Below are 27,379 nucleotides of genomic sequence, written 5' to 3'. Positions count from 1 at the left end.
AAAAAAAAAAAACAAAGGGTCACCCTACAATACGTCTATCATTTAGAAAATATATTGTGTGTTACTTAACTTACATCAACGATATTCGTGTTGCGATACACACGGAGTCCGGCGTTCAGTGTTTATTTTAGTGCAAATAAATTCAGTACAGTGTAAATACTAGTGGCTTTAAAGTTTCCAAACATTTTTCTTTTTAGTTTCATCAATTTTTCGTAAGTCTCTTTCGTTTGTGTAAAAAAAACTCAAGCGTCGGGTGTTAGAATAACATAGCATCGATAACAAATGTGCGGGATATATTTTATAATCTACGAAACGTGTGCAATTGCAAAATAAACCATGTGAATAGCATTGGCTGTATACTCTGTTTATGAAATCTGTCAATTAGAATTGATTTTTCGTTTCGAAAGAGCACATGGAACAGCAATAAAAAATGTAAGTGAAAAGGTGATTTAGTTTTTAGTGTAAATAATTACGTTACGGGAACACGTTTATGTCCCTGAATAAACTTTTCGTAATCGAACATTCCATCGACTTTGAAGATTACGATTTAAACGATATTTTAGGCACTCAACGTCGTCATGTCAGAAAATTTAGACGCTCAGATGACCTAGTTCCCTTTCTAAGGCTAATAAGAACGAACCTCTGTTGTCTAAGTGATTTAGAAGTGTAATGACGTAAACTAAGGTACAGTAGAGCTTTAATACAAAAATATAACACTCCGGGTGTTGTTGACATTGTATTTTTTTTTTCATTTTATTTCTGTCGTCAATACCGCAACACAAAACAGAACACACCAAAAAAAACGTCCACATGCCAGATGAATTCGGTTACGATATTTATTATGAAATACAATTTGTATTTGTCTATTCAACTGTCAGAGACTGATGTTTATTTGGCCGCCTATCAGTCTGCTCGTCCAGTCTGTCTAATGATGTGTGTGGTAACCATAATTCTGTTTACCGGAATCGCGACGTAACTGCCCACGGCTTCTGTTAGCAGAATTTTTTTAATTGATTATCGGCTAATCATTGTTTCCATTGTTTCTCACTTAAGAATGTCTGACTTGATTGTATTCTGTAGTCTGTACTGATTCGGACATGGTTTTTTTTTTCTGTAGATTATCTAAATATCATAAATTAGATCCTCCTGCATTAGATAAGTCTGTCATTCCATAAGAAGTTATTAGAAATTCCTAAAGAGGTCGCAGTTTTGGTGGTAGATCTTATAGTGACGTATAACCAGAGAGTTGATAACAGATGGCGTCGACGGCAACGCCATCTGTTATTCTTTTTCTAATCAACATTCTTACAAAATCGAAAATTTGTCACGTAGAAGTTTCGAGTCGCTGTGGAAAATCGCTCCTATCATCACTTCCTAAGATGGAAAGTTCTAGTGTTCAATGAAGTTGCAGAGAATTTTTCGAAGAAACAGGAAAATCGATCCCTTTCAATAGAACAAACTGACAAACTGTTAAAATGTAAAATCATATATTTAAATGTGTGTGTGACAGCTTCGTGTACAGACAGTAAAAGGGACTACTAATGTCAAAAGTAAAGGGACTCAAAATGTCTAAAGAATACTAAAGTTGACGTTTTTTTTAGTGGTGAGAAAAGTGTACCTTTGATGCAAATTTGGGGCATCGGTACAGTTTTCTCAAAGCACATGAAACTTTCACAGACAATTTTAATTTTTATTTAAAGCTGACATATTTTTACTCGAAAATGTGGTCGTACATTTTTTAAAAGGGTCTCTCATAAAAAGATATCAGCGATCAAAAATTTCGAAACGCAGAAATTTAGGCTACAATTTCAGCGTACGCTCGGAACCTCTTAACTCTTCTCTCACTCTCTATTGTGTCTGTTATATTTTGTTCATGGTCGCTTTTTTAAAATTTGTATCTTAATGAGTTTTCAAAAAAACAAGCGAAAAAACAATAGGACTTGTGATGGTAAATTAAATTTTTTGATACACAACACAGTCGTTGGCGAAAGCGTTTCTTTAAAACAAAATTTAATTGAAATTCTAAAAATAAAAAGCTGACACTAGTAGAAATTGTGTACCGTCCAAACTAAAATTTAGATTAACATCGTTTATACTCTATACCTACGCGTACGCATTTCTTTTTTAAATTAATTTCACTTCAGGTCCGATAAATTCGTATGGTTTCCACATAAACAAAGGTGTCTGCCAATTGCAACATATTTATTATTCAAACAAAAGATGAACTTAGGATTAATTTGTGAAAATGAAAGATAAAATTGCAACTACGCAAGCATTGGTCAATTTCGACTCAAAGCCTCGTAACAATTTTCTTCTACTGTTTAGGCGATTTTAATATTTTGGCTTCATGATTTACTAGTCGCCAAATATAAATTAGTTTAAGTAAAATTTACAATTTACGTTCGAAGCACTTTATTTCGTACGATTAATTAAACACGACGTCGACGTGTAACATTTAGAACAGTTCGAATGAAATAAGCCATCACATTTCAACGTTAAATTGATTTTCTTTTCGCAAGCATAAATTATGTAATTAAAAGAAAACTTGATTTTAATTTGAATTCAGAATGGATGATAGTCGGGTCTAACAAAATAAGGCTTAAACTTAAAAAAAAACGTTACAGCTATTATAGCATTCATATAAAACAGTGATGCACTGCGGTTACGTGACTGTTAGGTAACTCCAAAGCACTCAGGGCTATGGTAACTCTTATCGCAATTTCCACTACACGCGACACGAAGTAGCATTATGTCAGAATTGCGACAGAATTTAAATAGAAAAAAAGAATTTCTGAAAATTTTCACCCTCCATCGAGACATCCCATGATATCAACATACGTACAGTATTCATGAATGGCCGATTTATTTTCGTAAATTCTATTTTTAACCGTACACCGTAACCTGTGCCTTATTTCGCAAACGAGACTTTAACTTACACCGTGTTGTGTTGATTGATTTTGTTTACTTATTTCATTTGCTTACAAAAAATGACAAGTTTATGTTAAGTTGAAAAAAAAAGTGTTGCTGGTAATATTGCTCGCGTGCAGCGTGAAAAATTAGCTGTACGTATTGTTTTTGGAACTTCCTGAGCAATGAATCAGAGCGGTTGATTTAGTGTTTGGTAATATCAAAGATAACAATTTTTGCAAGTTAAACAATTCTCACTGTTCGTACTTTATAATTGATCTACTATACTTCAGGGACGTGGGTTCAGTGGTTTAACAGACTCTGCACGTGTACGTGCCATGATGGTCCCGATATATTCGCAAAATATTTCTCATCTTCAAAATTACATAATTACCAGCTCCCCATTATTCGTCTTTTATCGACAAAAAATAGCCAGCTCTTGTCTGTGTTACATTAACTGTTGAAAGTATCGAAGTAAAAGATTTGCCTAGAAAATACTAGGGACCTGACCATTCTTTAAAGTTTAAACAGAATGCTCAAGGGCAGATTTTGCCAATAACGGTCTGTTGCGTTACAATTTTTAAGACTGAAAACTCTACACGGAAAAAAAGAAATATTCAATACCAATTTAATGTAAAAAATTGGTATCGAATATATAAATATTTGTGGCGAATATATTAGATAAACATTTGTAGCAAATAATTAACTATATTCGTTACAAATATATAAATATTTGTCCGAAATATATTTAATTATTTGCCACAAATATTTTTTAATAATTCGTCATAAATAATTAAATATATTTGTAACAAATATTTACATATTTGCTACAAATATTTATATATTTGTAACGAATATATTTTGAAATAATTTGTCACAAATAATTAAATATAATTGTGACAAGCAAATTACCTGAAATTTTGTGACAAATATAAATATATTTGTCACAACTATAAATATATTTCTAGCAAACAATTGTTTCCAAATCTTTTTTTTCCGTGTAGTTTCAAGAAAAAATCGTAGTTACATGCATTGGACTGATCCTTCCTCTATTGCCTTAAAGTGTTAAAAATTTAATCTGAGGTAACTGGTCATACAAAATTATTGTAATTGGCGGAGGTCTGCGTTTTCAAACCCATGTTCTACGGCGATCTCCGCTATCAAAAATTTTTCTCCGCCAATAACGGATTTGTTCCATAGTTTTTCACGCTCTATCGTCTCCAGCAAGTTTTATTCGTTTACCATTGAAACTCAGGCGTCTGCTGATAGACGATTTTACAGATTCTGAAAATTTACCATCAGCGAACCGCCGAGTTATGTGGGGAGACAACCAAAACTTTCGGGGATAGAAAGAGCTGGAAAAACTGTAGAACAAATCCGTTATTGGCGGAGAAAAAATTTTGATAGCGGAGAGTTGCCGAGGCTCTAAAGTTCCAATTCAAAAAAATATGCCCTTGTGTTCTGGACACCAAAGTTCTCAAAGTTTTGTTCAGTATAGCATCGTGTAATAATATATATGAATTTTAAAGACAATGTGTAAATCGATTCTATATGATGAAAAAATCGACATACTATCTATTGAATGACACAGGTCACTGAAACGAGTTAAATAACCCTAAGATTTTCGTTTTATTTCTTTCAAAATGTTGTTCTTCCGAAATTTATGTTTTGTCTTTGATAATTATTTACTCTTGCATGCGCGCTTAAAAATTAAGAAAAAGAAAAAGTAAAAACAAAATTGCATTCTACGCGTCCAATGACCAGGGTTAATGTCCAAGGTTTTTCTTAAAACATCATTGGAGACCGTGAAACCACATTTGACATATCCAAGGGTACACGTACACTTGTATAATTTCAATCAATTTATTTATTTACTTTTGCCAAAAGTGATACCAAAATTTGTAAAGGAATCCATTCCGTACCACCTACAACCAGTTGCATATTAGCTGATAACATTCAATAATAACGATTCCATCACATAAATAAATAATTGAAAAGGATATTATTTCACAATCACATCACTGACACCGATACCTACTTCCAATAGTAGAGGAAATCGTGTGGGACAAAAGATTTATAAATAAATCTGTTTGGTGCACTTATTGAGTAATAACACTGGGGTTGCATTGATTTCAGGGCTTCCACTCGTGACTCAGTGCTTCGTTGCTTCACGGTAAAATAAATAGATTAAATGATTGTCTTAGCCAAAATACTAACACAAATTATGGGTGAGAGTACCTAACGTAATCTCGATTTTTCTTGATCGTGAACAATTCAAATGAAGAAATTGGATTTTTACTAGATTTATCGATCAATGAGGTGTAACTGTAACAGGCAAACATAGCTTGAGAGAAATTTTAATGGAATTATTTTGTCATTGAAATGACGCTCAGTATGAACAGTTGTGTTCTTGAACATATTATTGAAGCATCAATATTTCGGCATATCGTGCCAATCGTCAGTCAAGTCATTCAACTTGATATGTAGATATGGGTACTGAACCGAAAGTTGTAAGTTCTATATGAACAGTCTTCGGTAAAACTTCATTTCAATGACAAAATTAATTCCATTAAAATTTCTCTCAAGCTATGTTTGCCTGTTACTCCTCATTGATCGATAAATCTAGTAAAAATCCAATTACTAACACAAATTTACTAAGTTCAGAAAAAAATTTGTATTCAAAACACACGATCTGTCCCTCGATTTAGCCCAAAAATTAATTTTATCTCTTAGAGCTTTTAAGTTTAAATACGTAAAGCTTATTATGTCAGGAGCATATAAACGTGATTGTAGATTTTTGAGTGGAGACTATTTTTGGAAAATATTTTCTCACATTTTCTCGAGTTTTCCGAGCCATGTTTCCAAATGTTTCTAAATGTTTTCAAATGTTTCTCAAAAATAATTCTAAAAATCAAAATGTAGTAGACCAATGAACCTTAAAAATTAAAAGCGAAAGAAAAAGTGGTCCCTCGTCTGGTGAACGTTATCAATCAATTTTATGAAGGTGAACACCGAAAAATGTTTCCTCGGTTTGAAAGATAACCTCAAGAATTTTTCCAAATTGATATGAAGTCTTGTAAAATGTATGTTTCTAGGCGTAAAGTGAAATAGTTAGATTTTATTTGTTTGGGTGAGTAGGGTGGTTAGATTTTACCAAATTAAAAAGCCACACCCAGATTAATGCGTAGCTTGCTAAAACTAATCTCTCTGCATTATTGATTTCGTTACGGATAAGTTAAAAGTACCGCTCAGTTGTTCGACCGAGTCTTTGCGATATCGTGAACTTTAAGAGTTGCCAAAACTTCGAACAGTCGGGATCGGGTCGCGAAAATAATTTTTTTATCAATTACTCCAACATGCGAGATGTGAATAATGTCAAATTGTGCACGTTTATGAAGGTCAATGAGCTGAATATTATTCACCAACAAACGCCGATGTTTAGCCCACCCAGCCGCCGCAAAAAGTGAAAAACCTAAAAAAAACCGAAAATTTTGAAGGACGGCTGTGAAAGCTAGTAGCAGGAAACTCTAACCCCAAGCTCTATCCATTGACACCCCACTCGACCATATCCACCATTTCAGATAGAAATGGAGTTGATTTTCCACAATGTATCTCAACCCATCAAATTTTGGAGAATCATCGAACTTTAAAGTTCCCCAAATAACGTTTTTTTCAAGCGAATTTTATTATTTATAGGCTTACGAGATAATAGTCAGTAAAACTAACTTCATACAGCCAGAAGATGTCTCATAGAATTGTTTTTGTAGAGGACTGACTGACGAAACGAACCAAAATTCCCAACTTTTACCTCATCAATTATTTGAAAATAGTAAATCGATCTCACAATTGTTTTCCCGATCTACCCGAAAAGGATCTTCCTATTATATCAATTCTGTCTAACCAAAATACGTGAATTATAGAAATTTGAATTTCTCGATACATTGCATCTAGGCACTATATCCACTTATATTGAGAATTGATTTTTTTTTTGCATATATGTGAGTTGGTGAAATAGGAACTCAGGAAAACAATTTTGCTTTTTTTACTTCACCTGAACAAAATACCTTCAACTAAAATATGTCACAAATCATCGCAAATTCAGTAAGATGAAAAAATCTGATTCAAGAATTGATGATCCACCCTATTACTGAGTCTGGTACAATCTAAATTAAGCGCAAATCAAAATTAAACTTTTATTATAATGAAACATTTAAGAGTCCAGACGCTTCATATTCTTCAGCTTAACAATTTGTTATTCATTCTTTTCGTCTACCTGTTACTTAACAACTTACGACTTACTAAAAATAATCTCAATTTAATTTCAGAAATAAATCGTAACAGCAATTTAACAACCAACCCAGCTCCATCAAAAACCATCCTTCGTTCGATCATCATTTTTTATTCATCGAATTTCGACTAAAAGTGAAATAAAAAAAGTTTTTTTTTGTTCGTTCGTTTTCAAAAAAAGGAACTCCTACATCTATACTTCAACTGTGTGACGTATGACTAAAGAAGAAAAATTATTAATGAAATTTGACCGATCACGATGAATCGCGTTTATATACCGACATCGCGAGTGTTGTTGCCTCTCCGCTAAAGTTACACGGTGGGAATATAATATAAAATAAAGACACGAAGAGTTGGCTCATTTAGTCGACAAACTGGTTCCGTGCGGTGAATTACTATATTTTCCAATGTGAATTAATATTTCTGTGATAATTCGTATTTCGTTGTAATTGATAACAGTTTTTTCTTTAAAAAAAATAGTAAATTCCTCCTTCGTACTTGTTAAAATTGTAAATGTGTGAATTGTGAGAGTGACTATTTTCGGCAAAAACGTTTTCGATTTTCGTCTGTGTGAATGCATAATTTATCGGTTTGACATCACGTTAGAGGCTGAGATTTAATCGAATATTTTTGTTGATCAAATTATGAAGGATACCCACGGATTAAAGGACATGATTTACAAAGAAGTTGTTATTATCGGTAAGTTTCTTCTAGCATTAGAACAGACACACTTTAATTCATTCCGATTCATTATTATCATAAAACTTGCTATATCTGCCAGTAGAACAATTTAATTTCATTCGAAATCAAGTGGTCACAACAGAATTAATTATTGAAAGCAATGTGTATCGATGGTATCGATTGAACAAATCGAAACAATGTAAAGCCGGCTGAATTGTTATGTACTTGAAAGAGAGTTATTCTGCTATGCGCTTGGTAATTCAATTCGTTTAACATGTATCGATTCCTGTTTCTATGTTCTGTTTGTAAAAAAAAAATTGTTGTTTCATGCTTGTGGAGAGCTAAGGTCAATCAGTGTTAATTGAAAATCGGTTTTTAAGGGGAAACATGACATTAGAAATCTGTGAAGATGAGTCATCATTTTATTGCATATAGTGTCACCAGTTAAAAACTTTGCAGAATTTACACACGCGCAAAGTCTTAATTGAAATCAGATTTGATTGAGCGTTGATAGACCGGTTGATGTTTGAAACGTATGTTTCGATATGTAATGTAAGTTTGCATACCTAGGACCCGAAAAGTGCGACTTCGTCGCATTTTTTCTCCGTCCAATTTGAGAAATACTATTCGTACCACGGACTAAAAGTCTTTTTTAGCGTATTCGATTCTCACACGCTAAAAAAGACTTTTAGTTCTAGGTACGAAATGTACTATTTTATTACATGGAGCTTTAAACTATTATTATTACCACACTGCATAACAATAACAGTCGCTGAAGTGGTTTTTCCATATAAACTGACCTGCATAATGATACCTAAGTTGCACTTATTTATTTATTTATTGATATACACTTACAGGCCCCAATTAGAAGTAATCATCAGATATATAACCGAGTAGCAAAGATATGAAAAACTTTTATAAGTTATTAATCACCAATAAGTTAGTTCTTTTTGAACGTATGCGATTGGAGTTCGTACTAATAGTTACGTCAGTTTTGTGGAAAACCCACTATCTCTAATATAAATGATAGTGCAACATTAGATATGAAAGGAACGAAGGGAAAATTTTAATTGGGAAAGTTTAAAATTAGACCTAGTTTCTTTGCTGTAACACCCCACTTATCAAATACACAACTTGGAACCTCGGAAGTAATATACTATTAGCATAAATGTTTCACAGTGTTTGATCTAAAGTCTTTTACTTCAACAATTTAAACATATGTCTCGCTCTTTAAGACAAACTGTTACGAAAAGACTGAAAAACTACTTTTACAGCGAGTACTGACCCTGATAAAATATTTGCTTGCAGGCAACGCAGTTTTTTGTCAGATTGTTTGTATCGAACGAATAGACCTACGTTGGCAAAAGAAATTGTGATATTTTTGCACTGATTTCAATTTGCAATTATTATTTATTCCCTTGACTGAAAGTCAGGGTCTTACGCCAGAAAATAGCGAAAAATGTCTGTAACCATACATGTACACTTTGATTGAAAATTTATGAAATGTTATGAAAAACGTTAAATGTCTGTAACCGTTTTTTCTTGTGGGCAGGATAACTCGAGTAATTCTTAACCAATTTCAACAAAAAATTTTTTAATCGATGTGGAATTAAATTCTCTAGGCTAAGTTCGAAGATGAGCCATGTGGGATTAAGAATCTGGAAGTTATTCCAGAAAAACCTGATTTTACACTGTTGATTATAGCCTCAATCGAAAAAGATTACTTTGATGAAATTTGATTTTGTTGCGTAGTGTGTGTAAATCGTATAAGTATGTTTTCGATAATGTGCATGAAATGAGTAGTAAGAAAAATTTCGTCAGTACATGTCCAGCCTCTAACCGGTAAACATCTCTTGTTAGTGAACTGCTAACAACTTGATAGTTGACTAACAAATCTGATAGTTGACTAACAAATCTGATCGTTGACTAACAACTTGATAGTTGGCTAACAAATCTGATAGTTGACTAACAAATCTGATAGTTGACTAACAACTTGATAGTTGACTAACAAATCTGATAGTTGACTAACAAATCTGATAGTTGACTAACAAATCTGATAGTTGACTAACAAATCTAATAGTTGACTAACAACTTGATAGTTGACTAACAAATCTGATAGTTGACTAACAAACTTAATGCGTCTACTAATACCAAAGAATGATGTTTATGCACAGTAGTGCGATCAAAGCAGTGCGTCAATGGATTTTCATATATATATTTGCGCACAAGGACGGTAATTGACGTTTATAAAAAATGAAGATCCCACTCCTGTGCATAAAATCTTGTTGCTAACATGTTAGTAAATGGGGGTTTTGCGCACACGATGTGTTGCCAAACTCGCCTTCGGCTCGTATTGGCAATCTCACATCTATTGCGCAAAACATCCCATTTACTAACAAGTTAGCAAAATAGCTATTTTTACGGCAGAAAAATACCTGCTATCAAATGAGCACACTATGATTGAAAAGTGTAGGAAATTTTATGAAAAACGTTAAATGTAACTATCATTTTTTGTAGGCAATATAAGATAAGTCATTCTCAATGAATTTCTCAATATTTTTTTAAATTCATTATTCCAACAATCAAACAAAATATTTTACAACTCCCATACGAGTTGTGAAGTCTCACGAGTCGTGATATTGTATGGGATATTACATTCGACCGATAGAAAAATTCAACTTTACCGATAAAAAATAATAAAATACCGATAGAAATGTTTTACATGTCGCTGGCACCTCTTCAGTAAATCAGTAAAAGATAAAAAATCGTCTTTCTTTCACGTTTTGTCGATTTTGGTAATATAAAGCAAAGGTTCTTAGAAAATTCATCCTTCAACGAAATGTAATGAGAAGGCGTTTTGTCCGTTCCTAGGGAATTCATTCTTTTACGAAATTTAACGAGAAGGCGTTTTGTTCGTTCCTAGGGAATTCATCCTTTTACAAAATGTAACGAGAAGGCGTTTTGTCCGTTCCTAGGGAATTCATCCTTTTACAAAATGTAACGAGAAGGCATTTTGTTCGTTCCTAGGGAATTCATCCTTTTACAAAATGTAACGAGAAGGCGTTTTGTTCGTTCCTTGTGAATTCATCCTTTTACAAAATGTAACGAGAAGGCGTTTTGCAATTAGAAGGCGTTTTGTCCGTTCCTAGGGAATTCATCCTTTTACAAAATGTAACGAGAAGGCATTTTGATCGTTCCTAAGGAATTCATCCTTCTAAGAAATGTAATGAGAAGGCGTTCTGTTCGTTCGACGAAAAAAATGACATAAGTGAAGAAACGCCAAAAAAATTTAAATTAATTTATCGGTCGTTTATTAGTCGTTTCATTTAAAATGCAGTAAATATTACCATATTTTATTCACGAGTGAAGGTTTTGCAAATTTAGTAAGTGACGTCGCGTTTTTTTAATTTTTTTTATATATTTCTCGCTTAAACAAGGCATCAGAACAGTCGGAGCGTTTGCTGCGACTGAGCCCCGTACAATCCTGTAATTCTATTTCGTCCGTAACCATAATACGTCCGTAGCCCTAATACGCTCGTAACCCTAATACGTCTACAACACTCTTATGCGTCTGTTACCAAAATGCTTCCGCAACCCGATTGTGTCCTTGACATTATTGCCCACCTAGCCGAAGTTGGGCATGGTCAAATTTACTGAAAGTGTTCATTTTTAAAATTGCGCATAGCGCAATTACGAAAGCCCGTACGAAGTACCTCTCAAATAAAACCAACAATTTACGACATTATTTTAGAAATCCAAAATTTTTTGCTAACTTTCCATTCGGTATTCAATTATCTCTCAAATGAAACAAAAACTAGCAAAATCGGTTGAGATTTACTCGATTTATGTGCAAAAAACACTTAGGGCCGACTAGCGGCCTCAGTCCAAGGACCTAATTCTAGAAATTTTTCCACAACACGCTATTTGGTGTGCAAGTACATCTCAGATTTTACAAAAATTGGCGAAAACGGATGAATTTCACTTCATTTTTACCGATTTATATCGATTTTAATAAAATCCAATATGGCCGTCGGCAGCCATTTTGTTAGGAAACCGGAAATAGTAGTAACGCTTTGCATTCGTCAATACCAATCAAACAAAAAAAAATCATGAAATTCGGTCAAAATTTACTCGAGATATTGCCACGTTCACTTTACTGCCGAGTAGCCGGATATGAGCTCACTCCAAGGGACCTAGCTCACGCTCTGGTCAACCAAATTTCATAAACTTTTTTTTCCCTGATTGGTACGTTCAATACCTATCTAATAAAGCAAAATTCGTTCAAATTTTGCCGACCTACAAGCAAAAACTGCTTCCCGCCCTGTACCTGGTTCACATCATGGGCTCACGAGTCGATCATCCAATTTCCATGAACTTTTTTTTTGTCGATTGGTATTGTAAATACCTTTCATTACTTACAAGTGTAGCGTTTAAATTTCCGGAGATATCATCGAAAAGCCTTAATTCGCTTATTGGGCCCCAGCTCGGGAGGGGTCGACCCGAAATCGCCCATCTTCGAACTTAGCCTTTCTTTTGACATTACCAAACTGGGAAAAAAAGAATTTTCAAAAAAGGTTGTGATTTACTCAAGTTATAGGGGTCACAGACAGACAGACAGACAGACAGACGGACAGACGGACATTGTTTTTATTGTGGATTCGTTATCTATGAACATAGACAAACGCTTTGCCCTTACCGTCTGCTCCCAATTCAACATGTTACAAACGGCATATTAATCTTATAAGCCCCCAGTACTTCGTACGGGGCTAAAAACGCACTTTATCTGACCGCAAACCTCGATATAAAGAAGGCTTTGCGATTCGCGTATAAACATCAAATACATAAGCCAATACATAAGCTTTATAGTCGAGTATATAAGTTTTATAGTTGAACTGTAAAGGCACATAGATGACGCGTTTATATGCACACAGAATGTGTGTTTTGTTTTTGGTCAAATAAAGTGCGTTTAAGCGCTCAATATATAAAAAATTTTATGCTACAAGAACTGTAAGGGTGTTTATGTTCTCGAAATGGCAAATAGGTTCTCGACTTCGTCTCGAACCATTTACCATTCCTCGAACATAAAACACCCTTTAAAGTTCTTGTAGTATAAATAACTATTACCAAAGTGAAAGAGTCCTCTCATCGTTCCACATTCGAAAAACTTCGCATCTACTCTGATTAAAGACAAAATGGCAATCAAACAGAATAATAGATAGCTCATACGAGTGGGAAGTTTGCGGCCAGAGCGGAGCGAGGGCCGTAATTCACACGAGTCGCATTTTATTTACGACTTATGGTTGATTGAAAATCTTGCTGCAAATTTATTAGAAAAATGAGAACTCAAAGATCATTCGGTCTTACGTTCGAAGGTTTATTTGAAGAACTTTTTCTGTCAAATTTTGTTGTAAAATTCGTCGGAACGGTATGATATACATCATTGACGTATATGATACATGGACAATGTTTTCTATACGTGGAACACGTTGAAAACGTAGTAGCGTATTTCGATTGTCAGATTTGAATATTCATGTGTTACGTATTGTGGTGATGATGTACGTGGAATGAGAATAACTTACGAGTGGGATGGAAGTTAAACGCACATCACGTATGATAAACGTATATAGTGGATGCTGGTCCTAAACATTGAATTTGGATCATATTTATATTTCTTAACACGAAGAAAATGTAAATTAGAAAAATACTCGTCAAAATACTTTCATTTTTTATGAAGTAGTTTTTGTGTGCATTACGTTATAACATGCTCTGCGTAACTTATACGCCACACACGTTTATGGCTTTCAAAGTACGGTTCAACAATAAGAAATGTCAACCAACAATATTATACTGCAACATTAGAAAGATCGTTGGCTCATGATCGAGAGGTCCCCGGTTCAATTCCCGAAGAAGCCAATTTTAAATTTGAAGCATTTGTTACCAATAATTGCTAAAATGTATAATAACTACTGTAAACTGTTAATAATACACCATATTCATATTTTTAAATCTCTGTCAAAGCCAAATACGTCTTGGACGTATTATATTCGAGCCCGCACTTTTTAACAGGGGGCACGAATAATATACGCATAGCACGTGGGAAATTTCGCTCAGTGTATAGAGTAATCGATATTGTTCTAAATGTTCTAAATTTGACAATTTTTTAGGAATATGTAAAAATAAATTGGGATCAAATGTAGGCATTTGTATCAGTGATGCTTCGGAAGTTCAACAATGAAATCGATAAAAAATATATTGAAAAAATTGTCAGTCAAGGGACCTGACCCGCCCAAAAGGTGGGACCTAGTGTCGCGGAATATTATTATGCCTTTCATTGCGCTACCTTTGTCTAACTGTCAAACATAAAAAATTCGAAAACCATTGACGAAATTGACTTTAATCGGACTCTTTGTTTCACATTAAAAAATCATTTCTCACATTCCTCTGATATTAATTCGTATCGCGTTACACATAACGTATGTCAAATTGTCAACTAATCATAGCTCGAATCTACAAACTATGTTTTTACTGATAAGTGAATTAAATACACACAGGCGATTTGTGATAAAGTTGTCTTATGTCACTCGTATGACCGTTATAGACAAACGGAATTGGATTTGAATGGTGGGGAATTTCAAACTTTATCTATAACGGGGGTTACTTAGCTGTTTCTAATTACTCAATTGCATTAAAATTGTAGATTCTACTGAATCAACAATAATGAAAAATTCAGCGTTCGTTATGAACAGGTAGTAATTATACCCACCCATTGATGTCTATTGTACACATTAAATAATTAGGTTTGATCAGATAAATTAACTGACAACAATGACATAAAAAATACTTTAGTTTACCGGAACAGTCTTATTCCAATTGAGCAAATATTTTACATTTTATTTTACTTGTTCAAATACTACACGTGTAGTCAATGGCAATAAATTGAATGTGGCAGTACAATGAAAACCTTTTAGAAACTGTTCGTCATTTGTTATAGACGAAAAGAAATGTTAAGCTCTGACTAGTGTTCTCTCAAATAGTGCAAAACGTTAAGCTTTGTCAATAATCGAATGAATTACAAAATTCTTTGATCAAACAATTGGCAATACTTTGAATCATAACATTGTTATGTCGCATTTAAACGACAGGAAAAATGTTGTAAAAATAGAAGAAACAAATTTTGTTCACAAAATTCCACCCATAATACATTTGCCCTTTCGAAAAGCAGGATTGGGGTAATGGAGTGTTATTTGAATGAATTTTTACCTTAAAATACTTTAAATGTCAAATGTTTTCCTACACATCAATATACACGCTCTGTGCTTCCGAACTGCTTTGATATTCCCAATCCAATTTCCGACGCCCGAATCGACAGCCATAATAACTTGCTATTAAAAATGCAATTGAAATATTTTCTGCTGAGGCAATGTTAATAAAAAAAATTATTTCTTAAAGAAATCTTGCTACCGAGATTGCTACTGTCCGAGCATAGTTCGTTCAAGCTGTCTGTGTACATTCAAAATGTTATTTATGTGAATATTCTTTGACGTCATTCGAAATTATATTTATTTCGGGTACACTCCGCACACCTTCTAACTTCGATTTTTATTATAAACCAAGAAATTCACAGTTTCATTAGCAGACTTTTCAGCAAATAAAATGTGAAAATTTTGACGTCGTGTGTAACATTTTACTTTATGTGCGTCTGTACAATATATTTATACAGATGGTGCTGCACCACACTACAATATTCTATACCGTAACTGTTTTACAGATGATTCGTGAAGGTCGATACCGTTTATATTTCGGGAGTGTCATAAAATTCACAAAGAAATGGTGAGTTTTTCAGATTCTTTACAAAACCGATCCGTTTCCCAAAAAGATTAAAAAATTCTTCTAGGTCCGCCTGTTAATGACAGACATTACAAAACTGCTAAACAATCGTTCCAATGTCAGGAATATATCAATCATAGGATTGTCTGATGATGATTCCGAGACTCTGACTGATAGTCTCTTGGCTGCATCAGGTATTACGGTTGCTGATGTACGGAATTTGCTCAAATCTTTGTTTTGCCATTATGAAAATTGAATGCAACACCTTCTCTTAATCATTTAGAATTTTCCACCCTATGCACCTTGGGTTGAGTGCAATCCAAGAGAAGTGAGTGTCGATCCCGTATGTGCAAGTCTGCACACAACAGTAGGTGACAAAAGCGACGACGCTGATGAGCTTCATAATCAATACGTAGTTAATGTAATTAAGAGAGCTAATGAAAACGGTATGCATGAAGTGGTAATTGCCGATGGAGTAATTATCGTCGTTGATTCGGATCTAAATGTAAATGCCAACATGGAAACATTAATTCAGAACGCAATTAATGAAAAATTGAAAATAATTCTATTCGTGAATATGAATAATGTCGATGCCAATTTGTCAACGATAACTGAAGCGAATCTAGAATTTTTATACAGCGAACTTTACGATACAATACACGCAATGAAGCATTTAATTCAGCAGCATTCGAATGACAATTTGTATTCCATCGATGTTATGTCAAGTATTGTCTTTGGATGTATAGGTCAAGGTTGGGCGTTCAATTTGCATAGTTTTGCTGAAATTTATGCGAAATCATTCAATAAATTAGAATCGACAACACTGGCCGAGAAGCTATGGGGAGACCACTTCTACTCTTTCGCGGTTAGTTTCTTTTCTGTTTTCCTTAGTTTTTTTCAAGTCACTCACCAATTTGTCAACAGGAAAAAAAGTGGTCAAAAGTGAAAAGAGACGACACATATGAGCGATCTTTTGTCCAGTTCATCCTTAAACCGATTCATAAACTCTACGAAGCAATAGCACAAAATAACAGAAAAGAAATCGAAAACATTATATCGAAGCTACCAATCCACCTCGAAGATCATGAGAAAGAAAGATGCGGTACCACTTTGCTTCGTAAAATAATGAAAAAGTGGTGCCCAGTTGCAAGTTGCCTGTTACCATTGGTTGTACCCCATTTTCCGTCTCCACCAGCAGCACAGTCATATCGATTTGATGTTATTTATCGGGGCAGTGATCAGAGAATTATTAGTGCGACGAAAGAGGGTCACGAACAGGGAAAATTAGTCATGCAAATCACCAAAACACTGCAGACGAATGATTACGGTCGCAGATACGCGTTTGGCAGGATATTGTCTGGAAAGTTGAAAAAGGGTGATAGAGTCCAAATCATTACCGACCACGGCACCTTTCTTAATAAGGTACAATAGCAGGAAATGATCTGTTATCATCTCAGTTTAATTATTGATGATCAAATATGTTTTAGAAAGTGGACAAAATACTGTTTCTGAGTGGACGATTTGTAGACGAAATTACTGATACATTTAGTGGCAGTGTATGTGCTGTGTGTGGATTCGATTCGTACATAAATGGAATGGCAGTCTTAACGGGATAAATTAAGGAAAGATTAAACACTTGGATTTTCAATACATCAATTTACAATAAAAAGCAGAGCTTAATTCAGTTCTCTTTTGTTTGTTAATTCAATATCAGAAACACTATGCTTTTACGCCTAGGCCAAAAATATTCCTGTACTCAAATCTTTACAAAATAAAATCCCGCTTTTACTGGCATATTTATGACACGATTTGGTTTTGTGTGTGGGTGTACCTTGCTCTGCACAGACTGTAAGGATTTGTTTCTTCATCCAAAATAGTTATTTACCATTCATTTCGGTATGGAAGTGAACGCTAGTAAGAGTTCATCGTTGTTTTTTATCGCTGGCGATAACTGATGTCTTAGACGTCTGTCAAAGGTTAACATATGTAAAACCATTTTTAGTACTAAAAACGGTCTTTTTCTGTACCGAAAACTTTGCTCTTTTCAAAAAAATAATAAATTAATATCGTGTGAACGTCAAGGTGACTATTTATTTGTATTTTTGGTTGTATGTAGCGTACCGAGCCATGGTATGTTTAGTTAATTATAATGACCGTACAGAACTATATTTACTGATTAATTGTACGAAATTGTTGGTCTCTGAAGCACTATTATTTCATAATTTAACTTCAATTGAATTTTAATGAAGCTCTCGACGATCGATTGAAATTATGAGCAGTGACTCAGCAAGAATTGTTTTTTTTTCACGTCAACCACGCTATCGATTTGGATATTATTGCGTTATCTTACTAATCAAAAACATTCTTTTTTTATACTTAATGAGAAAACCACCACATTGAATAATTAAGTTAGGTTTCGGGGAATAAAGAAGAAAATAACAGAACCATACCATCATCTATGACGTATTATAGATATAGGTATTACGTCATAGATTGTAGTAGATTCTGTTATTCTTCTGGATTCCCCGACCGAAACCTACTAATTTATTCAATGTGGTAGTCATAACGCAATCGCTTAAATTTACATTAAATTACAATGGGGACAGAAGTAACGACGTCACATTATAAAACAGAAAATTAGTCGTCGCATTATTGAATAAAATTACCAATTCTAATAAGAATGCTGTGTCAATAAAAAAAGCGAGCAAATAAATTGACTCAGAAGCAGATTTTCGCTGTTTATTTACTTAAATTTAATACTTAACCAACTATATGCATATAATTTAACGCTAAAGAATTTATTGCAAAAAAATGGTTACATAAAGAAACTGACTAATCATCGACATGAAAATAATTTCTACGTAGTTATATAATCGACACCGGCCACTCCAACTAAATGTTAAATCATGGTAATTTAAAAAAAATATGTAAAATTGCAATGAACAAGTTTATTTTACCTTAGATGACCCCTATAATCTGATTACTTCATTTAAAAAAAAACATTGCGCCGCCGCTACAAATAAAAATTATCTAGGCGCCAACGAGTGTGCTTTATACGTATACCTTCGATAACCCTCCGAAAATCTTGATCAATAACTAATGTTAGGAGCCAAAGTCCAGAACAAACTTCTAGCGTCTACGCGTTAAAGCCAAAAAAAATTGGTTAACTTATTCATAAACTGATACTCCCACTTGAAATTACTTTCAACAGCCAGACACATTAGACATAACTTTTTTTGATATACATAAAGCGTATATCGAAACAATGAACATCTATCAATGTCATGTACGTTTGTTGACTTCTACTAAATGTTTGTTTCTAACCGGCAAAAATTTTTATTCTTTATACTTTGAGCGTTTTATCACATCCATTAGCTAATATACAGCTTATCAATCGAAGAGGAAAATTAGCGTTTGCAAAAATCAATCTTCAGAACATAGCTTTTAATCGTTGGCTTTTCTTGCTTTCATAACTTTTTTTTCTTATCGTCGGTCAATGTTGCTGTCTTTGTTTATTATATCCCACAGCTGTGGTACGAATACAAAGTGGATGCTAACTTTCGATCTAAGCCGATTGTAAAAGTATTCTAGACGGATTTCTTCTAACATTTTGTTATAGATGCTCGTCGTCTCTATGTCTTTTTCCGTTATTGTAGAAGTTTTTACTAATTGCGAAAGGGCTGTGATTTCTGAGTCAATTGAGTTCCTAAATGAATAGCAGTAGTAGGTTCCACTAAAGATTATTCCATGCTATGTATCAGCGGAAGCAAATTGTGTTATAGAGTTAACTCTCTCTACTCTGTTTGTTATCGATTTATTAGCTATTAGCATTAGTGCCGGACCCAAACGTAAGTTAATTGTAAATACGCTGGGCCAAATGTTTTATTCTGAAAGCACGAAAAATCGGAAGTGTATAATTACCCAAATACGGTTTTTTTTTCGCGGATGATTAATATATAAAATCACGTTTCCTCGTGCGGTCAACAAACGTTTGTAATAATCCAGTAATTGTATTTGCATTGCTTATTAAGAAAACTAGTTTTGCACAAGGTTATAGCGTTGTTTTATAGTCAGGGGATAATATGTCAATTGGGATTATGTAGATGAGATACAAATTGATCGTATAATTTATGGTATGTCTCATTTGTAATGTGCTCGTAGCGATGCTTTTGATTTATATGATTCATATGAAACTAGTTTGAATGGTAAGGTCTTTCTCGTACAACATTTTTTTATGAGTAATCTTAGTCATCCATTAATCTTTTACGAACAGAAATTCCTATCAGATCGACAAAAAAACGACCAGTAGCAATCATTGCCCTGAAAATTGTTAGATCAAAAAATAACCGGATTTCAGAAAATCCCATAAAATGCCTTTTCTTCGAGGACGAAAAGTTTATCACAAGTACAGTTATCGAGTCTATTACTTTTTTTGAAATAAGTTTTTTTAACTAGATAGAAAAGCTTTTACTTCATCTCAAACAACACCAAATTTAGTCATAGTTCATCGACAAAGTCGCAATCAGAATTTAATTTCAATAAACTCTCTAGATTATCAAAATACTGAAAGTGCCAATGTTGCTGTACCATAATGAATGATGAATGATACAATGCTTCAATGTAATTTACGATCAGTTTTATTGACATGAATCTTTTTTGTTGCTTTCGGTTTAGTGCGGTAGTAAAGTTGTGTTATTTCATTCGTTAAAACATTGGTTTTTGAAGTTGCTTCCAGGCTAGATCGTTAAATAAAATCAATTAGACGATTGAAATGGGATTTTGCAATTTACGGGCTCAACACTTGACTCCAATTATAACTATAGCTTCTAAAAAGATAAATTTTGTTTTTTTATCAATTTCTTTAAAACAAAATTAATTACCGATAAAAAGTCAAGTGGAAGCATTTACAAACAGTGTATCACGCCGCACACAATTATCCATTGTACTAATCTTTTGTCAAAACTTTTTTTTTAAACTTAGTCACATCTCTGAGCACAATGATCTACTAGTTGAATTAGTTATCAACTAAATTGGAAACAGTTTCAGATGTTAAACAATTTAATTTTACACAAAAAAAATCTTATCTTTGTGCCCATTATTCTTCAGTCGATGTAAATAATAATCAGAAATATCAAGTGTCTTTACGTTTGTGTTTGAATCTTCTACACATATCGAGTCACATTTTTCCTATGCGTTGAATGAGTTATCAGAAGAAAATTCTATACATTCAGTACTTAGTATAGTACTATGTTGATACAACTGACACTATCTCAATTTATCTGAAATTATGCGAACTTCTAACAACAAAAATCAGTCTAAAATTAAGAGAAATGGACCATTAATCTACACTTTGGCGGAAAATTTTCGTTTTTTGATTAAATATTTTTTTTAAAAGTAAAACCAATAAAGCACCCAAAAATGTGTTACTTTTAAAGGAAAATTGGTTTGTGGGTGATAATTTATCCCACTTGGAGAAACCTTTGCAGATTGTGTAAATTTATGTATCCTGCCAAGGTTTCTCCAAGTGGTTTAAAACTAATCGGCACAAGCCTAAATTTGTGCGAAAGAATGAATAATATATTTTCGATGATAACTTCGTACTAGCGTCCTTTCTGGAAAAAGTAGGACCATTTTTTTGTGTTAAAATGTGTTGGCTTTGAGTGAAAATAATGAATGTTTGTGTTGAGAAAACGCAATAGTTCACTAAAATTGGCCCAAATTCTGAGTTTTCTCATAGTAGGCCTACCACTTTATCATTGTTACTGAAAGCCAGCACTTCTTGACATGAAACGATATTCCCACTTTTCCAGAAAGGACTTGAGTACGAAGTTATGACTCACAAACCAATTTTCCTTTGAAATTAACACATTTTTGCGTGCTGTAATGGTTTTACTTTGAAAAAAAAAAATTGTACTCAAAAAAAGAATATTTTCCGCCTAAATGTAGGCTGCGAATTTTTAAATGGTCCAATGCTTTTAAGCATGTTAAGAGCTTCCAAGCGTACGCTGAAATTGTAGCCTACATTTCTGCGTTTCGAAATTTTTGATCGCTGATATCTTTTTACGAGAGCCCTTTTTGAAAAATGTACGACCACATTTTCGAGTAAAAATATGTCAGCTTTGAATAAAAAATAAAATTGTCTGTGAAAGTTCCATGTGCTTTGACAAAAGTGTACCTTTGATGCAAATTTGGGGCATCGGTACAGTTTTCTCAAAGCATATGAAACTTTCACAGACAATTTTATTTTTTATTCAAAGCTGATTTTTACTCGAAAATGTGGTCGTACATTTTTCAAAAAGGGCTCTCGTAAAAAGATATCAGCGATCAAAAATTTCGAAACGCAGAAATGTAGGCTACAATTTCAGCGTACGCTCGGAACCTCTTAAGGTCATGGAAGCTTAGCTTAGTGTATTCGTATTTTATTTTTGATTATAAATACGTTTTCACAATAATTCTTTTTCAAAAATGTACGACCGCAAAAACGACCACGAATGTGTTAATAGATGTGTGTGGCGGGTTGCGCCAATATTAATTTTTCGAAGCATGCCTCTTAAGTAAGCAAACGACTCATCTTCATATACTAGCGAGTAGATTAATCTGAAGTTTTTTTTTTAAATGTTTAAACAGGTGAGTTGCTATGAGTAACTGAACGAAGTTCGTGATTAAATTAGACTCAGTAGATACGGTCAGGTTCATTGAAAAAGAATGATTGAATAGAAAGACGAAATATTCATCGTTGTCACTTAGAATTTGTGTAATTTGTTTAACCAAGAAATTAACGCAGTAAAAATAATTGGTTGAGTTGCCACTTGTTTCGAAATAGTATAATACCTTTCATAATCGAAAAATGCTTTTAGCCTCAGTCACATCACATCAGTCATACTCACTTCTTATCATCGAAAAACTTATGTGTGTGTACAACTTCTGGAACATTTCATTTGAATATTGCGATTTATTTTTATGCAATAAGCCACAGTTCATTATCAGTTAGAAAGAAGGAAAAAAAAATTAGAATTGTTCCATTTTTCTCCGAGTCATCATTCCATAAAATTAATTCAAAAATCCAGCAAACTCTTATCACTTGCTGATAAGATTAAAGACACGTCATTTGCTAAGTACACACAAATCGTTAATAAATATTTTATCAAAATTGATAATTATTTCTTTCCTTTTCACTCCATTATCAGGTAATGGTCCCAGCGGCATTACATTATCTTACATGCTATCGGGCAATTGGCCATATTGGGATCCGGAAAAGATAACATATCATCCGGACGAACTGCTAAGGGCTCGACTCAGCTATGCTGACCATACAAAGAGTCTTGTGGAACAAGAGCTGAAAGTATTGGCCGATGGATTAGAAGGGCGTGAGTAATTTTTCTATTTAACGAAAAAAAAGTAGAATTTCTTTACGTTATAAATCTGTGCTTATCGTCTTCAGGTTGTACAAATCCGGTGTCGTTATTACTGGATAGTTTACAGAATCCATGTGCCGACCTTGGAATGGATCTGCCGTCAATGTTGCGATACGAATATAATCCGGAAAATCAGGTGAGAATTTTACTCTCCAATTTAGTTTGATTTTTGGTTGATGACGTCATTGTCGTTTAGTTAAAAGAGTGGTTTATCACTTCCATATCTTTAGATGACTTGCAAAGATTAAACTAATGTTAAGAATGAGTCCCCAGTTTTTATTCAGTTTACTTTCAAGCTCCTTTAGCAGTCAATTCAAATTATGTTTTTTAACAAATTTTTTTTCTCCCGTAGATCGATCATGTTGTCCTCGGCAAAGGAAAACCGGGAGGTTCATGGCATCGTATGGATCCCAATCTAAAAACCTTATCACTAGCCGCCTGGATGTCGCTACCGAATTTCGATTTCGCAGCATGGGAATCTCTGAACAAAGACGAATCATTGGACGAAAATCATCCGGTCCATCAGGTTGGATTGATCCAACAAGCGTCGAGTATTAATAGCAGCAAAAAGTCAAAAAAATCGTGTACAAAATGTCAGAATGTGAGGGAGAAGAGTTTCGGTCGATTTACGCTGAGTGATCGTAGTAGCACCGTTTTGCCTAGAAATATTATTAATAATAACGAAGTTAGTCCGAGCGTCTGTAATTGCACCAATGTTTCACTTAAATTCAATTTAACAGACGACAAACGGTTAACGGTAAACGAGGTTAAGTCGAAGGGAACAAATAGGAATTCAGTTGCTCAAAGTCGCGGAAGACAGAAGGAGACGCAATCCAGAGCGTTGGTGTCAAAGGTGGCAAAGTATTACGAGAACTACGTTACCCGCATGAATTTGCAAAAATATTTTGTGAATGATGTCATCGTAACGAGTATCGTGCCAGTACATTGGAAGGATCCAAAGTGCAAAGGAGCCAGATGGATAGTTATCGGGTACATTTTGCCTTGTTGATATCACAATTTTACAGCTTAGCTCATAAAATTTCTCTTTTAGCAAAAAAGTTTCATCCGGAAAGACATTTTCCTACTGTTGCAAGAATGTGGTACTTGCGAATGGCGTTTCTGACCTACCCAATCGACTTGGCTTACGGGCAGAAAATATGGAAATTCCATGGATCAAACACGAACTTCCACAACTTGAAAAGTCTTTGGAAGAGTTGACTGCTCAAGAGCGAGCAAGTAAGAGATGTCGCCATTACAATCGAAGATAATTTAACTTACACACATTTCCCTTACCATCAGATCTTAAACCAGTGATAATAGTCGGAGCCGGTCTAAGCGCCGCCGATTGTGTGACAATTTGTAGATCGTTAAACATTCCAGTCATTCATGTTTATCGTAACAGGACGGCTGGTCTGGACAAAATGTTACCCGAAAAAGTGTATCCTGAGTATCATTCGGTAAGTGCAATTTGCAGCCTGGACTTACCGACAGTAACTTAAAGTAAAGTCAATCAACTGTTAGTCTTGGAGACACTGACATTATTGTCAATGAAGACTGTAGACCTCGTTCAATAAAGTTTTCCGTTTCGAAATTCCAGGTGCACAAGATGATGAAAGATAAAAGTGGAACGTACGATAACTACACCCCGTTGCCCGAACATACAATAGTTGATGTTAGTACACACGGCGAACCTCTGGTAACAGTACAACACTTGAAAACTGGCGAAACACGTCAGATCGAAGGTGAGAAAATGTTTATGTCACACACGATCGAAGTTGTCAACCGTTCACTTTACACTCCACAGTTTCATTCTGTACCGTCCTAATTGGATCTCGTCCCGATCTTCGACTGCTGTCCAACATATCAATGCAAAGCAGCTGTGAAACGTATTGTGATGATTATCCGTTGAACGATAGTGGAAAGTTGGCGGCCCGACAAATCAATTGGCTGAAGAATATAAGTGAAAAGTGTCGTCACTTGAATCTGTGCCAATGGGGACGACAAAAGGAGTACAAAAGTGTATGCGGTCAAAACACAGTGAAAAAGTGGACAAATTTTGCTCAATTTGAGAATAATAATGGTTCGACGATCAAACAAACGAATTTGTTGAGCGAGAAAACAATGGGTCTTGGGGAAGATCCAACCAAGCCGGTCAATTGCAAATCGAATCCCATTTACATCAATAAATTTACCAACGAAGCCGTGCGTGCACCGAAGGGACTTTATTGTGTCGGACCATTAGTTGGAGATAATTTTGTGCGATTCATACCGGGCGGTAAGTTGATAATGAATTTCGTTTTTTTTGTGGTTTTTCTAATGCTCATGTCGATTACAGGTGCCCTGGCAATAACGCACGCAATTACAGCCGCAAAGTATCAAGAAAACGATTGATGCTGTAAATGAATTGTGAAGAATCTCATAATTTCCCGGTTTAATGGCTGTTTTGCTTTGCTGCCAGAGTAAAATCTAACAAAAAGTCTTTTATCATTCCCTTCTCAAACTAACGAAATGATGGAATGTGTGTCACTACGTGAACGGAATAACTAGGAAAAACATCTTGTTACTGTGAATTTATTTAAAAAAAAAGTTTTCTGTTCAATTTTGTAAGTTTTCGGAGTTCAAAAAAGATAATCAAAACCAGATCAAAGTTTCCAAGTTTTTGCAAGAAAATTCTTGCTGTTTTTTTGATTCATTAACTTGAGAAGTTAAATCAAATGACGGAATTGTCACAAATTTTTATTGAAATTCAAAAATGTTTTTAGTTTAAATACACAAACCAAATCCTTATGAATAAAATGGTGCTTTTTGTCAATAAAGAGAGGAAGAAAAATGGTTGTTTGATTTCGTGGTGAATAAAATCAGTTTTCTTTATCTTCCACTTTCATAGTCCACCTCAAAATGTATGTTTTTGTCATATAAAATCTCGAATTGCATATCAAGCAAAGCACTGAACCAAGGTACTGTAAACAGGCACCCAAACCAATTTTTTTAACGGTCAAAAAACAGTCTATTTTGGACCCCACAGTGGTATTATACCAACATCAAAAACTAGATTTGTAAGAAAGATTCTGACTACTGCGTTGAGTAGGCCCCTTATTGCCAATCTAATATGTTCTGGCACCTGTTTGAGGTGCATTGACTGAAGCAAGAACTAGAACAGATCTTTCTAACAGAATCTCGCCCCCTCTTTCTGTACAACTGTGCCTACAAACAACGATGTACGTGAAAATATTCGTCACAACAACATAAAATGCCAAATTTTTCTGTTATGGCAACTCTAATTTCATTCATAAAATCAGTTGAGTTGTCACTTTCGCATCAATTCAGAAATTGGAGATTGAAGTTTTGAAAAGTTATTTTTAATTGACGTAAAACATTATTATCAACAAAAAATTGTTCAAAGGTATGTCTCTAAAATGCACTGCTCTTTTTATAAGTTCGTCTAAACTTCGAAACTTACAGCCGCCTGTAAGAGAATTACAAAATGGCGGCCCTATATTTTTGATTTTACACTGTTTCTAGCAATTTTTTTTATCAGAATCGTCAATACCCATTTAGTTCTTGCTGCAGAACACCTTACATATACTTATTTTTATCGAGACCGGAAACGGCTGGCACATTTTAGGCGGCTGACAAAATTGGGTCGATTTAGGGTCGTACTTTGATAACAAAATTAATTTTATAAAAAAATCTGTGCATTTTAGAGGCACACCGTAAAACAATTTTTTGCTTAGAATAACGTTCTGCGTCGAATTGGTCAAAACTTCAATCCCCCATTCAGCACATCAAGAATCCACGCCATTAGTCGTATAAATTTATACGTCAGAGAGAGATTTTTTTCCTTTGTTACGATCTGTCAGTTTTTTTATTTTGCAATTTAGTATGAAAATGAAAACTAAAATTTAGATATCTTTGCTGTTTCAAGTGGTTTTTCATATTTTTTTGAACCAATATATTTTAAAATGTGTTTGGAATCGATTGGCATTAACAGATTGTGTCAAAATATTTTTTTATTTTATTATTTTGTTAATGTCAATCGATTCCAAACACATTTTAAAATATTTTGGTCCAAAAAAATATGAAAAACCACTTGAAATAGCAAAGATATCTCAATTTTAGTTTTCATTTCCATACTAAATTGCAAAATAAAAAAAATGACAGATCGTAACAAAGGAAAAAAAACTCTCTCTGACGTATATGACTAATGGCACGGATTTGAAATTTTGATTACTGCGTCGAGCAGGCTCGTCTTGAAGATTCTA

The 27,379-nt window shown here is 34.1% G+C and overlaps 1 protein-coding gene and 1 long non-coding RNA gene across 3 annotated transcripts; one reads left to right on the top strand and one right to left on the bottom strand.

Moving 5' to 3' along the window:
* The first annotated feature begins 76 nt into the window (after positions 1 to 76).
* Positions 77 to 25,947, top strand: LOC119082357. Of its 2 annotated transcripts, XM_037191874.1 has the most exons (10): positions 77 to 432; positions 7,233 to 7,893; positions 22,890 to 23,069; positions 23,144 to 23,253; positions 23,470 to 24,107; positions 24,169 to 24,353; positions 24,417 to 24,574; positions 24,715 to 24,859; positions 24,922 to 25,392; positions 25,453 to 25,947. In XM_037191874.1, exons 2-10 carry the CDS (start codon positions 7,839 to 7,841, stop codon positions 25,506 to 25,508), a joined length of 1,998 nt encoding a protein of 665 aa, XP_037047769.1. In that variant the 5' UTR covers positions 77 to 432; positions 7,233 to 7,838; the 3' UTR covers positions 25,509 to 25,947. The 2 variants fall into 2 exon arrangements, with proteins under 2 accessions (XP_037047769.1, XP_037047770.1); XM_037191875.1 differs by lacking the exons at positions 77 to 432; positions 7,233 to 7,893 and adding an exon at positions 22,732 to 22,817.
* Positions 20,322 to 20,838, bottom strand: LOC119082358. The gene is made up of 2 exons (XR_005088629.1): positions 20,583 to 20,838; positions 20,322 to 20,528 (listed from the first exon to the last, which is right to left on the bottom strand). It is a non-coding gene; the product is annotated as an uncharacterized LOC119082358 (long non-coding RNA).
* Positions 25,948 to 27,379: the final 1,432 nt, after the last annotated feature.

The sequence above is a fragment of the Bradysia coprophila genome, unplaced genomic scaffold, assembly GCF_014529535.1.
Source record: "Bradysia coprophila strain Holo2 unplaced genomic scaffold, BU_Bcop_v1 contig_415, whole genome shotgun sequence".
Lineage (NCBI taxonomy): Eukaryota > Metazoa > Arthropoda > Insecta > Diptera > Sciaridae > Bradysia > Bradysia coprophila.
The sequence above is the reverse complement of the archived record's forward strand: the minus strand, read 5'-3'. Positions and strand labels throughout refer to the sequence as shown.

Coding starts and splice junctions, on each gene's coding strand:
- LOC119082357 (XM_037191874.1), top strand. CDS start 7,839: ATGAAGGATACCCACGGATTAAAGGACATGATTTACAAAGAAGTTGTT. Junction 24,108..24,168: donor GCCAGATGGATAGTTATCGG/GTACATTTTGCC, acceptor TTTCTCTTTTAG/CAAAAAAGTTTCATCCGGAA. Junction 25,393..25,452: donor TGTGCGATTCATACCGGGCG/GTAAGTTGATAA, acceptor TGTCGATTACAG/GTGCCCTGGCAATAACGCAC.